The sequence below is a fragment of the Grampus griseus genome (assembly GCF_964374135.1).
Source record: "Grampus griseus genome assembly, chromosome: 2".
NCBI lineage: Eukaryota > Metazoa > Chordata > Mammalia > Artiodactyla > Delphinidae > Grampus > Grampus griseus.
The window spans coordinates 1,688,502-1,701,885 of record NC_139018.1 but is presented as its reverse complement, the minus strand read 5'-3'; the positions used below and the strand labels follow the sequence as shown (position 1 = coordinate 1,701,885).

Genomic DNA, 13,384 nt, shown 5'->3' with positions numbered 1-13,384 from the left:
GCATGCTGCAGCTAAGAGTTCGCCTGCCACAACTAAGGAGCCCATGTGCTGCAACTAAGGAGTCCACCTGCTGCAGCTAAGACCTGGTGCAACCAAATAAGTAAGTAAAAAAATAGTTTTTCCCATCTTGCAAGATGGCGGGTGAAAAGGCTGAGAAGCCAGATACTAAGGAGAAAAACCTGAAGCCAAGAAGGCTGATGCTGGTGGCAAGGTTAAAAAGGTGAAGCAGGTTAAGAAGCGGAAGCCCCACTGTAGCCGAAACCCTGTCCTGGTCAGAGGAATTGGCAGATATTCCCGATCGGCTATGTATTCCAGAAAGGCCTCGTACGAGAGGAAGTATTCAGCAGCTAAATCCAAGGTTGAAAAGAAAAAGAAGGTGAAGGTTCTTGCTACTGTCACAAAACCAGTTGGTGGTGACAAGAATGGTGGTACCCGGGTGGTTAAACTTCGCAAAATGCCTAGGTATCATCCTACTGAAGATGTGCCTCAAAAGCTGTTGAGTCGCCGCAAAAAACCCTTCAGTAAGCACGTGAGGAAACCGCGCGCTAGCATCACTCGTGGGACCATTCTGGTGATCCTCACTGGGCGCCACAGAGGCCAGAAGGTCATCTTCCTGAAGCAGCTGAGCAGTGGCTTGCTACTTGTGACCGGGCCTCTGTCCCCCAATCGAGTTCCTCTGCGGAGAACACACCAGAAATTTGTCATTGCCACTTCCACCAAAATTGATATCAGTGGTGTGAAAATCCCAGAACATCTCACTGATGCTTACTTCAAGAAGAAGAAACTGCGTAAGCCCAGGCACCAGGAAGGTGAGATCTTCGACACAGAGAGAGAGAAATACGAGATTACAGAGCAGCGGAAGCTTGATCAGAAAGCTGTGGACTCAAATTCTGCGAAGAACCAAAGCTGCTCCTCAGCTCCAGGGCTACGTCCGCTCTGTGTTCGCTCTCACAGACAGAATTTATCCTCACAAAGCAGTGTTCTAAACTTCTTACAAAGAACCTAATTAAATAATTGGGTCCAAAAAAAAATAAATATTAAAAAAAACCCAACATAGTCCGTGCCCAGTGAAAGAGTGGAACTCTGATATATGCAACACACACACACACACACACACACACACACACACACACACACACACACACACACACACACACACACACACACACACACACACACACACACACACACACACACACACACACACACACACACCCCCAACACCGACTAGGATTTGGGGGATAATTGCATTGAAGGGGGTGAGGGGAAAAGGAGCTTTGGAAAACACTTTTGACTGGAAATGGTAAGGCTCCTGTCTTCTACTTGGTAAAGTTGTTTCTCATGGAGTGCAAGTTATTTCTGAAACTGTGTGCTACTGGGCTTGAGCAACAGAGTAAATGGACGCAGGAGCCAGGTTTCTTATTACTAAACTTAGAGATGGACTTAGAAAGGAAGGCTAGAACACACCCTGTGGGACAGGGTGACTGAGAGACATGGTTCAGTAGGAATTCATGTTTAACTTACTGCATGCAAGTAAGTTACGTGTGTATACGTGATTTCGTACGCACGCACCAATAACCTAGCTCTCTGAGCGCAAGAAATGATGACACCCCAGTAGCCATGAACAAACCCAGGGCCCAGATTGCGGTTTCTGATAGGATTTTCCAATAAAAGGAACCAGGGCTCCTTGGAGGAATGGGCAGAGGAAACACAGGATGAGCCTGGAGCTGCTTGTAGGGCCAGGAAGTAAAGAAGCACTCAAGAAACAAAAGTATGCAGCCTGTCGCAGGGACCTGGGAGGCCAGTGGCCAAGGTTGGGACAGAGCAACAGAATAAATCGGGGGTATTGGGTTATAACTCACAGTGTCCAAAGGGTGTAAACAAGTGATTGAATAAACAAATGGGGACGAGGAGACAAATCTTCCACTCAGGAGAATTCCCAGCAGTGCCCAGGAGGTGGAGCTTACACCTCCCCTGTTCCGTCCTCCCCGCTTTGAGAGTGGACTAGACTTAGTGACTGGCTTCCACGGAGCCTGCCTCGGCTAAGTGGCCAAGGCCAGCATCACCAGTGATCCGTCCTGGCGATGGCGCACACGTCCTGACGGGACGGGATGAGAAGGGCCCCCCCCTCTGTGGGGTTCTCCCCAGAACTCACCACCCCAACCTAATCATGAGAAAGGCGTCACATAGGCCCAGACTAGGGGGCATCTCACAAAATACCTGACCAGAAATCAGAACTGTCAAGGTCTCAAAAAACAGGAAAAGGCTAAGAAACTGCCCTGGACCAAAGGAGACCGGGGAGACGTGACAACATGTGCAGTGTGGTGCCCTGGATTGGGTCCGGGCATAGAAAGAGGACGTGAGTGGAAAAGGTGGTCAAATCCACATGGAGCCTGGACTCCAGTTAATAGTGATGTGCCCAGGTCAGCCTCTGAGTAGTGACAGATGGACTGCGGGTGGAAGGCGTTCGTGTTCGGGAGGGGTGCACGGAACGTCTGTTCTGTCTTCGCTGCTCTTCCTAAGTTTCAGATTACTCAAAGCAGAAGGTTCATTAAACACTATGGCACAGGCTGGAACAAAATATGGCACGTTGTTGCTCTGGGGGCACTCCTTAGGCTTCTGTGGGAACGTTGCAAACAGGGCGACAGCAGGGGCCGAGAGGGGCGGAAAGGGTGAAGGGGTCAGGTACATGGTGACCGTTGGTAACTGGACTTACTGTGCGATGTATACAAGCACCGAATTATTCTTTTGTACCCCTGCAACTAACATAGTGTCATGTACCAATTGTACCTCAATTGAAAAAACACACACAAGGGACTTCCCTGGTGGTCCAGTGGTTAAGAATCCTCCTTCCAATGCAGGGGACGTGGGTTCAATCCCTGGTCGGTGAACTAAGATCCCACATGCTGTGGGGCAGCTAAGCCCATGTGCTCTAGAGCCTGCGTGCCACAACTACTAAGCCCACATGCTCTGGAACCCGTGTGCCACAACTAGAGAGAAGCTCGTGCCGCAGCGAAAGACCCCACGTGCCTCAACTAAGACCTGATGCAGCCAAATAAATAAATACTAAAAAAAATTAAGGAAGAAAAGACACACACAAAGTGAGAGGAACATATGGTCCTGCCTCGGTATCTGTGGGAGATTGGTTCCAAGACCCCCCTCAGATACCAAAATCTGCAAAAGCTCAAGTCCCTTATATAAAGTGGTGTAGTATTTGCATATAACCTGTGCACACCACCCGCACACTTTAGATGATCTCGGGATTACTTACAATACCTAACGCAATGCAAACCCTGTGTAAATAGTTGCCAGTGTATGGCAAATTCAGGTTTTGATTTTTGGAACTTCATGGAATTTTTTTTTCCTGCATGTTTTTGATCCAAGGTTGGTTGAATCCACAGATACAGAGGGCTTACTGTGTATGTGATACAAGTAGATTTTGAACAGTGTAACCCCATGGGTTAAACTATTAAATTTTAGTAGAAGTTTAAAAAGTGTGCTTACACTGAAAAGTCTGAACCTTCCTTGCTGTTTTTTTTCTGTTATTGCTTCTTAAATTATTGATAGTGGTTATTGGTGTTATTTGTGTTGTTTTGATAATTTCTTCCAGAAACAATACTGATGATAATCATGAAAATATGAAATCTGAATGCTTATGAATTATTTAAATGTGGAGTGGAATTCAATTATACAAGAACCATATGAGTACGTTGCCATTTATTTACAGATTAATATTCTCAGAGCCGCTATTAACAAGCTAGTGTGTGATGGACCAAATGGATCGATGTGTCTTGGGCCAGAAAGGATCACACAGTTGCAGGATAATGCTCGGCAGAAACTTTTAGGGTGAGTTGTGTGATGACAAGTTTTCTTTCTTAGCTGTCCAGATTGTGAATGCCTTGAATTGTTTATGAGACGTGATAGACTGATCCTCTGACGCGGGGCGGCAGCTAGAGGTGCCAGACGGAGGCACCAGCCACCTGTGTCCTGATCGTCTGCCAGGAGCCAGGCAGCAAGTAGGGGCGGCTTGAGAATGTGATAAAGAGACCCTTTCAAATGGCACAGGCAGGTCGGAGGGAAACCACAGTGGGCACCTCAGGGGCAAAGGGAGGGAAGGGGCCTGGGCTGTGGAGGCTGAGAGGCTGTGTGGAGAGGACCAACTTACAGGAGTGGGCCCCGCTGTCGTGCTTCCCCCTCCCCCTCCGACACTTGCTGGGCTCTCCGTTGGCCAAACCCAATCCGAAACCCTAGGACAGGGGCTCTCGTTGGTGCAGCCCGTGAGCCCAGGTCAGCCTGGACAGCTCAGAGGAGGCCGAGAAGGGAGGACAGACATGGGGGAGGAGCAAACAGAAGGCTCCCGGCACATCCAGTCCTGCGCGAGAACAGGGAGCAGTGGACACCTTTCAGAAAGGTGTTAGATAAACAGAGCTGCCTTAGCCATTGTGATAAAGGCTGAAAATATTTTTACGTGAACTTTGTGTTGAAGTTTAACATACATACAGTGCACAGGTCATCTCAGTGTGTTTGCACGCAGTGAATGTGCCACGTGACCAGCAGCTGAGGGAAACCGTGTTATAAAACATAAGAAGTGCTCATAAAGCCAAAAGAAATCACCCAAAATGCATATGGGAAGGAGCGGCAGGTCACCAAGTTGGCAGATGCTCCCTGTTCTTACACAGCTCTGCTCCCAACAGCACAGGATGCCTTCTCGCCAGGAAGGACCAGTCACCTGGTGCTCCTTTGCCTCTCCTTATTCCCTCTCTCTCCACCCCCGACGAGGGTGGCCGTGTCCTGACTTGCTGTGCTCTGGGTAGGTGGGGGTTAGGGTAGCAGTTCAGTGGTTTTAGTAAGTTTGCGGACTTGTGCTAACCATCACCACAACTCAGCTTTACAACAGTTCTGTCATCCCCAAAAGTTCGCTTACAAATACCTTAGAACAGTTGTGGTGATAGTCACACAAATCTATAAATTTACTAAAATTATTAAATTGTGTACTTAAATTAATTAGTTCATGGTACGTACCTCAATAAAGCTGTTTTTAGAAACACAAGTTCTTACGTTTGTCAGCAACTCCTGTTCCTACCCCCACTCGGGGCAACCACTGAGCTGCTCTTGGTCTCCATAGATTTGCCTTCTCTGAAAATTTTATATAAATGGCATAATGTTTTTTTAAAAAAAATCTGGCTTCTTTCATTGAGCATAATATGTTTGAGGTTCATCCGTGTTGTAACATGCTTGTTCTTTTTAACAACTGAATAATACTCCACTGTTTGTGTATGCCACATTTCCTTTATCCATCCATTCACCAGTTGATTAAATGTTTGGATTGTTTCCAGTATTTGGCTGTTATGAATAGTGCTACTCTGGAAAGTCATGTAAAGTCTTTGAGTGAACATATATTTTCTTCTCTCTCGGGTAGATATCTAGGAGTAGAATTGGTAGGTTGTATAGTAAGTTTATGTTAATTTTTTCAGAAATGGACAAACTGTTTTCCAAAGTGACTCGCATATTACATTCCCACCAGCAACATATGACAGTTCCAGTCTCTTCACATCCTTGCCTGCACCTGGCATTGTCAGTGTATTTTTTGTTGTACTTAATCTAGTGGAGTTATGGTAGTATCTTATTATGGTTTTAATTTGCATTTCCTTAATAACTAATGATATAAAAGATCTTTATATATCCTTATTAACCAGTCATACACCTTTTCTGGTGAAGTATCTTCAGATCTTTTCCCTGTTTTTTAATTGGTTTGATTGTCGTCTTATCGAGTTGTAGAAGTAAAGTCTCTTCTGAATATGCAATTTGCAGATATTTTCCCCATCGCATAGCTTGTCTTTTCATTTTCTTAATGGCATATCCTAAAGAACACGTTATTAATTTTGATGGTGTCCACTTTAGCTTTTTTAAAAAAAAATTTATGGTTGGGCTTCCCTGGTGGCGCAGTGGTTGGGAGTCCGCCTGCCGATGCAGGGGATGTGGGTTCGTGCCCCGGTCCGGGAGGATCCCACATGCCGTGGAGTGGCTGGGCCCATGAGCCATGGCCGCTGAGCCTGCGCGTCCGGAGCCTGTGCTCCGCAACGGGAGAGGCCACAGCAGTGAGAGGCCCGCGAACCGCAAAAAAAAAAAAAAAAAAATTTATGGTTTATGCTTTTGGTGTTATATCTGAAAAATCCTTGCTAAACCCAACTTCACAGAAGAGTTTTCTTTCTCCTCTGTTTTCCTCTAATTCTTATATTTACTTATGGTACTGAGGTCTTTGATCCATTTTGAGATGATATTTGTATATGGTGTGACGTGTAAGAGTTACGTTCATTTTTTCACATATGAACATCCAGTTGTTATAACATATGCTGAAGAACTGTCTTTTCCCCCTCTGAATTGCCTTGGCACCTGTCAAAAATCAATTGGCCATAAATGTAAAGGTTTATTTTTGAACTTCCTATTTTGTTCTGTTGATTTATGTCTGTCTTTAATAGAAATTGGGTAGTGTTAGTCCTCATATTTTGTTCTTCTTTTTCAAAGTTGTTTTTTTTACTCTTTTAGATCCTTTTACTTTCCATATAAAATTTAAGACCGGCTTGTCCATTTCTACAACAAACCTTGCAGGGGTTGTGATGGGGATTGTATTGAATCAGTAGATCAGTTTGAGGAGAACTGCCATCTTAACGGTATTGAGTTGTACAATGCACTGAGCTGGAATGTCTGTTAGATATCCTTTAATTTCTCTTAACACTTTTTATGGTTTTCAAGTGTGCAGTATTTTGTTAAATTATTTCTATTTTAGTCTTTTTGATGCTATTGTGAGTTTAAATTGTTTTCTTTATTTTTGCATTGTTCATTGCTAGAAATGAACAATTGATTTTTTTTTTTTTTTTTGGCAGTACACGGGCCTCTCACTGTTGTGGCCTCTCCCATTGCGGAGCACAGGCTCCGGACGTGCAGGCTCAGCGGCCATGGCTCACAGGCCTAGCTGCTCCGCGGCATGTGGGATCTTCCCGGATCGGGGCAAAAACCCGTGTCCCCTGCATCGGCAGGCGACTCTCAACCACTGCGCCACCAAGGAAGCTCGATTTTTATATATTGATCTTTTATCCAGTGACCTTGTTAAACCTGTTTGTTAGTGCCAGTAGTTTTTGTAGGTTCTTTAGGATTTCCTACACACAGGATCATATCTATGAATAAAGACAGTTTTACTGCTTCCTTTCCAATCTGTACGCTCTTAATTTCTTTTTCCTGTTTATTATACTGGCTAGAACCCTCTGTATTGAGCTGAATAGAAGTGGTGAGAACATACATCTTTGCCTTGTTCCCAGTTTTGGGGAGAAAGCATCGTTTTTCACTACTGAGTATGTTAGCTGCAGGTTAGCTGCAGGGTTTTTGTAGAGGCTCTTTATCAGGTTGAAGGAGTTCCTTTCTATTCCTAGTTTGCTGAGAGCTTTCATCAGGAAAGAATGTCACATTTTGCCAAATGCCTTTTCTGTGTCTGTGAGATAATCATGTTTTTTTTTCTTTGATTTGTATGGTATATTACATTAATTGCTTTTTGGTTGTTAAAACTAGCCTGCATTCCTGGGATGAATTCCACATAGTGTGTAATTCTTTTTATAAACTTGTTTTATTTATTTTTTAAATTTATTTTTATTTTTGGCTGTGTTGAGTCTTCGTTGTTGCATGCGGACTTTCTCTGGTTGCAGCAAGCGGGGGCTGCTCTTCGTTGCAGTGCGCGGGCTTCTCACTGCGGTGGCTTCTCTTGTTGCGGAGCTCTAGGCGTGCAGTCTCAGTAGCTGTGGCTCGCAGGCTCAGTAGTTGTGGCACACGAGCCTAGTTGCTCTGCAGCATATGGGATCTTCCCGGACCAGGGCTCAAACCCGTGTCCCCTGCATTGGCAGGCGGGTTCTTAACCACTGCGCCATGAGGGAAGTCCCTATAAACTTGTTTTATAGCAAACAAGTTAAAGGTTTTTAATAGATTTTTGCTAAAGATTTTTCATCCGTGTTCATGAGGGTTATTGGTTTCACAAGATATCACAAGTTTTCTTGTGATATCTTTGTCTGATTTGGTATCAGAGTAGCACTGGCTTCATAGAATGAGTTAGGAGGTGTTTCCTGCTATTTTCTGAACGAGTTTATATAAGATTGATATTTCTTTAAATATTTGATAGAAATTACTAATGAAATCATTTGAGCTTGGAGTTCTCTTTGTGGAGATATTTTAAATTACTAATTTCTTGCGTTTTAGGTCTGTTCAGATTTTCTTTCTTCTTAAGTCAGTTTAGCTTAGCTAAAGTTTATTAATTCTGTTGACCCCTTTAAAGAACTAACTTTTGGTTTTGTTGATTTTTTTCCCCCTAGTGTTTATCTTTTTTCTGTTTCATTGATGTTCACTCTCATAATGATTATTCCCTTACTTCTGATTGCTTTGGGTTTAGCATGCTCTTTTTCTAGCTTCATAACTTATAAGCTTAATTATTGTTTTGAGACCTTCCTTTCTGTTACAGACGTTTAAAGCTATAAATTTCTCTCCGTTACTGTTTTTGCTGCATCCCATACTTCTTGATTTGTTGTATTTTGATTTTTATTCTTTGTAAAATATTCTCTAGTTTCCCTTGTGATTTCTTCTTTGATGGGTTATTTAGAAGTATATTGTTTAATTTCAAATATTTTGGTATTTTTCAACTTTTTATAATGTTGTTGATATATAATTTATTTCTGTGTAGGTATTATACATACTTGGAATGATTTCAGTCTTTCAGAATTTCTTTTAAAATTTATTGAGGCTTGTTTTATGGCCTGACATACAGTCTTTCCTGGAAAATGGTCCATGTTCACTTGAGAAGAATGCACGTCTTTTGTTGGGTGGGGTGTTTTGTAGATGTTGGGTGGATTGAGTTGGTGTTCTAGGACTCACTGTCTTTGCTGGTTTTCTCTCTAGTTCTGTAATGTTGAAACTGGGATATTAAAATTTCGAACTAATTATTGAGTTATTTCTTTTTTCAAGTCTGTCAGCTTTTCTTTTATGTCCTTTGGGGCTCTGTTAGACACGTTTATGTTTATAATTTTTGTATCTTTCTGATGTATTAGCCCTTTTGTCATTATGAAATCTCTCTTTTTATTCTAGTAATATTTCTTGTTTTAAAGTCTATTTTGTCTGATATTAATATAGCTACTCTGGCTTGGTTTTGTTACTGTTTGCATGGCATATCTTTTCCTATCCTTTTACTTATAACCTATTTGCATCTTTGAATTTTTATAAATGATTTTTCTGCCCTATTCCTGCTCTCCTCTCCTGTGGGACTCCCATTTTACATGTGTTTGTGTACAATTGATGTTGTCCCACTGATCTCTGAGGCTCTGGTCATTTTTCTTCAGTCCTTTTTCTCTGTTGTTCAGATTAGTTAGCTTCTATTGATCTGTCCTTAAGTTCAGATTAGTTAGCTTCTATTGATCCATCCTTTAGTTTACTGATTCTTTATTTGTGCATCTCACACCTGCAGATTTTGGTCTCCTACATAAGGAATTTTCCATTTTAGTTATTGTACCTTTCAACTCTAAAATTTCTCTTTGGTTCTGTGTATAGTTTTAAATTTTTATTGAGATTACCTTTGAGTCATTACCATCATATTTTCCTTTATTTCTTTAAACACAGTTTGCTTTAATTCTTTGTATGTACTTGCAGTGACTTTTTTAAAGTCTTACCTGCTAAAACCACATCTGAGTCCACTCAGTCAGCTTCTGTTGGCTGTTCTTTTTTTTATTCCTGAGTATGGGTCACACATTCCTGTTTCTTCACAAAATATCTCATAATTTTTGCTGAAAATTGGGCATTTTAGATAACGTAGTGTATTAATGTAGGGTTTTGATTACTCCCTGCAGAATTCTGCAGAATCAGTTTCCCCACCATGTTGTAAGGCCACTAATGCCTGTTTTTTTAATTCTTCTTTTTATTTTTCAGCCTGGCTTGTTAGGGGTCATCCTTGTGTCTGCATTGCTTAGTGCTCAGCCAATGATTAGTGAGAAGTTGTGCTTAAATACCTAAGTCATTAAGGCTTCTGCCCTCTGCCGGTGGGTCTCTGTGTGGGTCAGGTAGTACATCCAAAGTTCAGGCAGTTTTGAAATCTGGCTTTTATTTCTTGCCAGGGCTTTCCTGTGCATGCATGCCACCTTCTGGTCGGCCAGGGCTGTGTGGCAGGCCAGGGGCCTTCGTAGGTCTCTGCTGCACGTGTGTGTGCAGCTTCTCCGTCAGCTAGGGAATGTGTGGTGAGCCCGACTAGCCTCTGCGGCACTCGTTTCCAGGATCTCCCTCTTGCATTTCTGGATTGTCAGCTGGTCTGCTGCTGGCCCCAAGCAGGACCAGGGCAGAAGGCTCCCAGAGCTGTGGGCTTTCTCCATTTATTTCCTACTGAGGTTGCCATTTTCACTGACAGTGCTGCCAGGCATGAGGGTTTTTACCCTCTGCTCCAAATCAAGTAAATTCAGTCTGGCAGTGAAGATGCCTGTTTTCACCCTGGGAACACTAGGGTGCCAGGTTGAGCTGGTGGGGTGGGTGTGAGTGGTGGGTGGGAGTAGCCCCAGGCATGAGTTCCACAGACTCCACTGTTGTTACCTGGAGTTCAGCAGTTTTTCGTGAACGAATGCTTCTGAATTTGCTTTTGGTTAATATCCAGAGTCTTCAGGCATGTTGTTTGGACGATTTAGTCTAGTTTTATAGTTGCTTGGAGGGGTGGTGCAAGAAGATTTGCAGACTTCTTTACATTCTTATTGCTAGAATTCTCTATCTCTGCCTTTTTAAGCTGATGACATTTCCAACTTGTCATGGCTGCTTAAGAATAAATGGTATAAAAGATCCTCTTACATTTCCTAGAACTTGACTCGGTAACCCAGGCGATGTGTGGTAACGGAGCAGCTCCACTGGTTACTAGGGGAACACAGAAAACAAGGGTCAGTCTTACAGACCCACGTTGCTCCATTTTTTTTGTTTTTGAATGTATAGGGGGTTAAAATATTCTCTGACCATAATTACATAAATTTTGATCTTTAAGAAACTTATTGGAGTTACAATTCTGAGGGAAAGTACATAGGATTTAAATCTCATTTTAAAAATCACAGTAGTGTTTTCAATTACTAATGTATAATTAAGGTGACTTAAACTCTCTTTTTTTAAATTTTAGTTTGTTCTGTCCATTGAAACCAAGAGAGAAGATTGTTCCTAAGTGGCATGAAAAGCCATATGAGTGGAATCAGGTGAGTGAGAAATAGGTGGCCACGTGAGCAGCCTACCACCAGGATTGATGGGAACAGAACTCTTGATGGATTCAGGGGCTCCAACAGGGTTGGTGGAGGATGCCCGGGGAGCAGAGGGAGCCTGGCGGCAAAGTGTGTGGTTCTTTGGTTAATGGGGCAGGGTCACAGGCCACACAGGCTGTTTCTGGATAGTATACTCTGTGTAATGTCTTGGTGAAAAATTAGACCTCAGGCTTATTATCCTTTAATTTTGGATAAAACAGGTACGAATGTTTGGATTAGCTTTTAGGGTACATTGGTTGTTGTTGGAGTGGCTTGGAGACACCCACCTTCTCACTGTGCCCTCACATGGCAGAGAGAGTGGTGTCTCTCTGGTGTCTCTTCTTATAAGGGCATTAATCCCATCCTAATCCCATCATGGGAGCCCCACCGTCATGACCTCATCTAACCTGAATAACCTCGCAAAGGCCTCATCTCCAAATATCATCACATTGGGGATTTGGAAGACACAATTCAGTCCATAGCAGTTGTGAAGTAGGGCACGGCCCATATGGGGCACCTTGACATTTCCTGTCTGTAAGATTTAGAGTAAAATGTAATTTCAGGAAAGGAACTCAGAGAGGAATTTGAAGCTTTAATCCTAGAGCCAAGGATGTCTTTATAAATAAACCGGCTGGGGCACTAGTTTCTCATCCCTTTGGCAGTGGAGGTAGGCTACCACCCCTGGAGATGGTGTTGTCCCACTCTGAGTCTGGAAGTTACTTCTGCTGCAGAATGTTCCTTCTTCTCTCCATGTGCTCCATGACTGGTTTCCCCTGTTAGAGCCCTGAGGACCAGTCCCTGGAGCCAGCTCCATCATGTGCACAGAGCTGTGCCCCAGCCACCTCTCCTACAGCCTCCACGGGGGTGTTTGAAGCTAATAGCAGGGCTTACTTTGAAAGCAGAATTTCATTCTGAGGTTGGTGTGGTTTAGAAAACTTACATGCTTTAATGCCTCTGTTCACGTTTACTGTTCACAGTTACATAGGAAGGAATGTATGGGAGATTTCTGGGTAAAGATTGCCATATTATTAGGATGAATTTAAAGATGAAATAGCAGATATATAGTATTTATTGTTGTGAGAATAGAGAAGCGTTAGTTTCTGCCATCTTATGTGTCTATGTATATGTGTGTGTATAATTTTATTTGTTTTACTTTATGTCTAGAAAAGTCCCATTGCAGAGCCTGACTGGTCCTTTTGCCCCGATAGGTTGATCTGAAGCTGGTGATGGAGCAGGCGGACCGGGAGAGCAGCAGAGGGAAGAACACCTTTCTGTACCAGCTGCACAAACTGATTGTCCTCAGTTCCTAGACGGGACGCAGGCTGTACCCAGCCCTCCTGGGGGCCACGGAGGCCTGTTAAAGGCTCCACCCGCAGGCTGCCTCCCTCTGTCCACTCTGTCTGAAAGACCTTCTCGGTCCCAGTTCCTTTCCTCTTCGGATGGTGGCTGGAGAGTGGTATTTCTGTTCAAGTGAAAGATTGGGAAAAGTCTAGTCTTTTCTAGAAACAGAAGATCACTGTATTAATAAACATTTTGGGAAAAGTTATTCTGAAAGAAGACTTCATTTGGAAAAAGAGCTGTATTTTGCTTTCAATTTACTAAGGTAAATATAAGTGGCTAATTTTTCATGTAAGGTTCTAGAACATGCTTGTATGTTCTATTTTGTTACAGTGATTTAAACCTGGGGCACAGGAGAAACCAGGGCTCCCAGTGTACCACAAGGGGAAAGCTGTGTGTTTTTTTCAAAACCATGTGGCATTTTCTAATTTTTTTTCCATGAAGGAAAATACCTAATTTTGGTAAAACTACTTCAGTTTTGTATATTTTAGGTTTCTACTTAAGTTAAATTCTTAGTCCACATTTTGGAAATTAGAGAGATTACCTGGTCACTAGTATATCTATGTTAAAACAATAAAAGCATTAGACTGAGTTTGTTTCTGACAGTTATTAGTCAGAGGAGATTAAAAGGTATTTCATTCTGAAAAAAATCCAAATTTCTAAAACTTATAAAGGAATATAGACTTCTTTTTAAAAGTCAACTTTTGTCAGACAGGGTTTCACCAGAAAAGCAGAGCCACTGTAAATGCAGCAGTAAATGA

The 13,384-nt window shown here is 42.8% G+C and overlaps 1 protein-coding gene and 1 pseudogene across 2 annotated transcripts in view; both read left to right on the top strand.

Moving 5' to 3' along the window:
• TDRD9 (tudor domain containing 9) overlaps nt 1-12,674 on the top strand; it is a gene marked incomplete at its 5' end in the record, with an annotated part of 106,748 nt that extends 94,074 nt beyond the window's left edge. Inside the window, 3 exons of the mRNA XM_082649015.1 lie at nt 3,728-3,846; nt 11,171-11,243; nt 12,494-12,674. Of these exons, the coding sequence (XP_082505141.1) occupies nt 3,728-3,846; nt 11,171-11,243; nt 12,494-12,595 (294 nt within the window). The 3' untranslated portion in view covers nt 12,596-12,674. The remainder of the gene's footprint in view (nt 1-3,727; nt 3,847-11,170; nt 11,244-12,493) is intronic.
• Nucleotides 135-1,013, top strand: LOC309818973 (large ribosomal subunit protein eL6-like; annotated as a pseudogene). Its single transcript has one exon. The product of its transcript is annotated as a large ribosomal subunit protein eL6-like (transcript).
• Nucleotides 12,675-13,384: the final 710 nt, after the last annotated feature.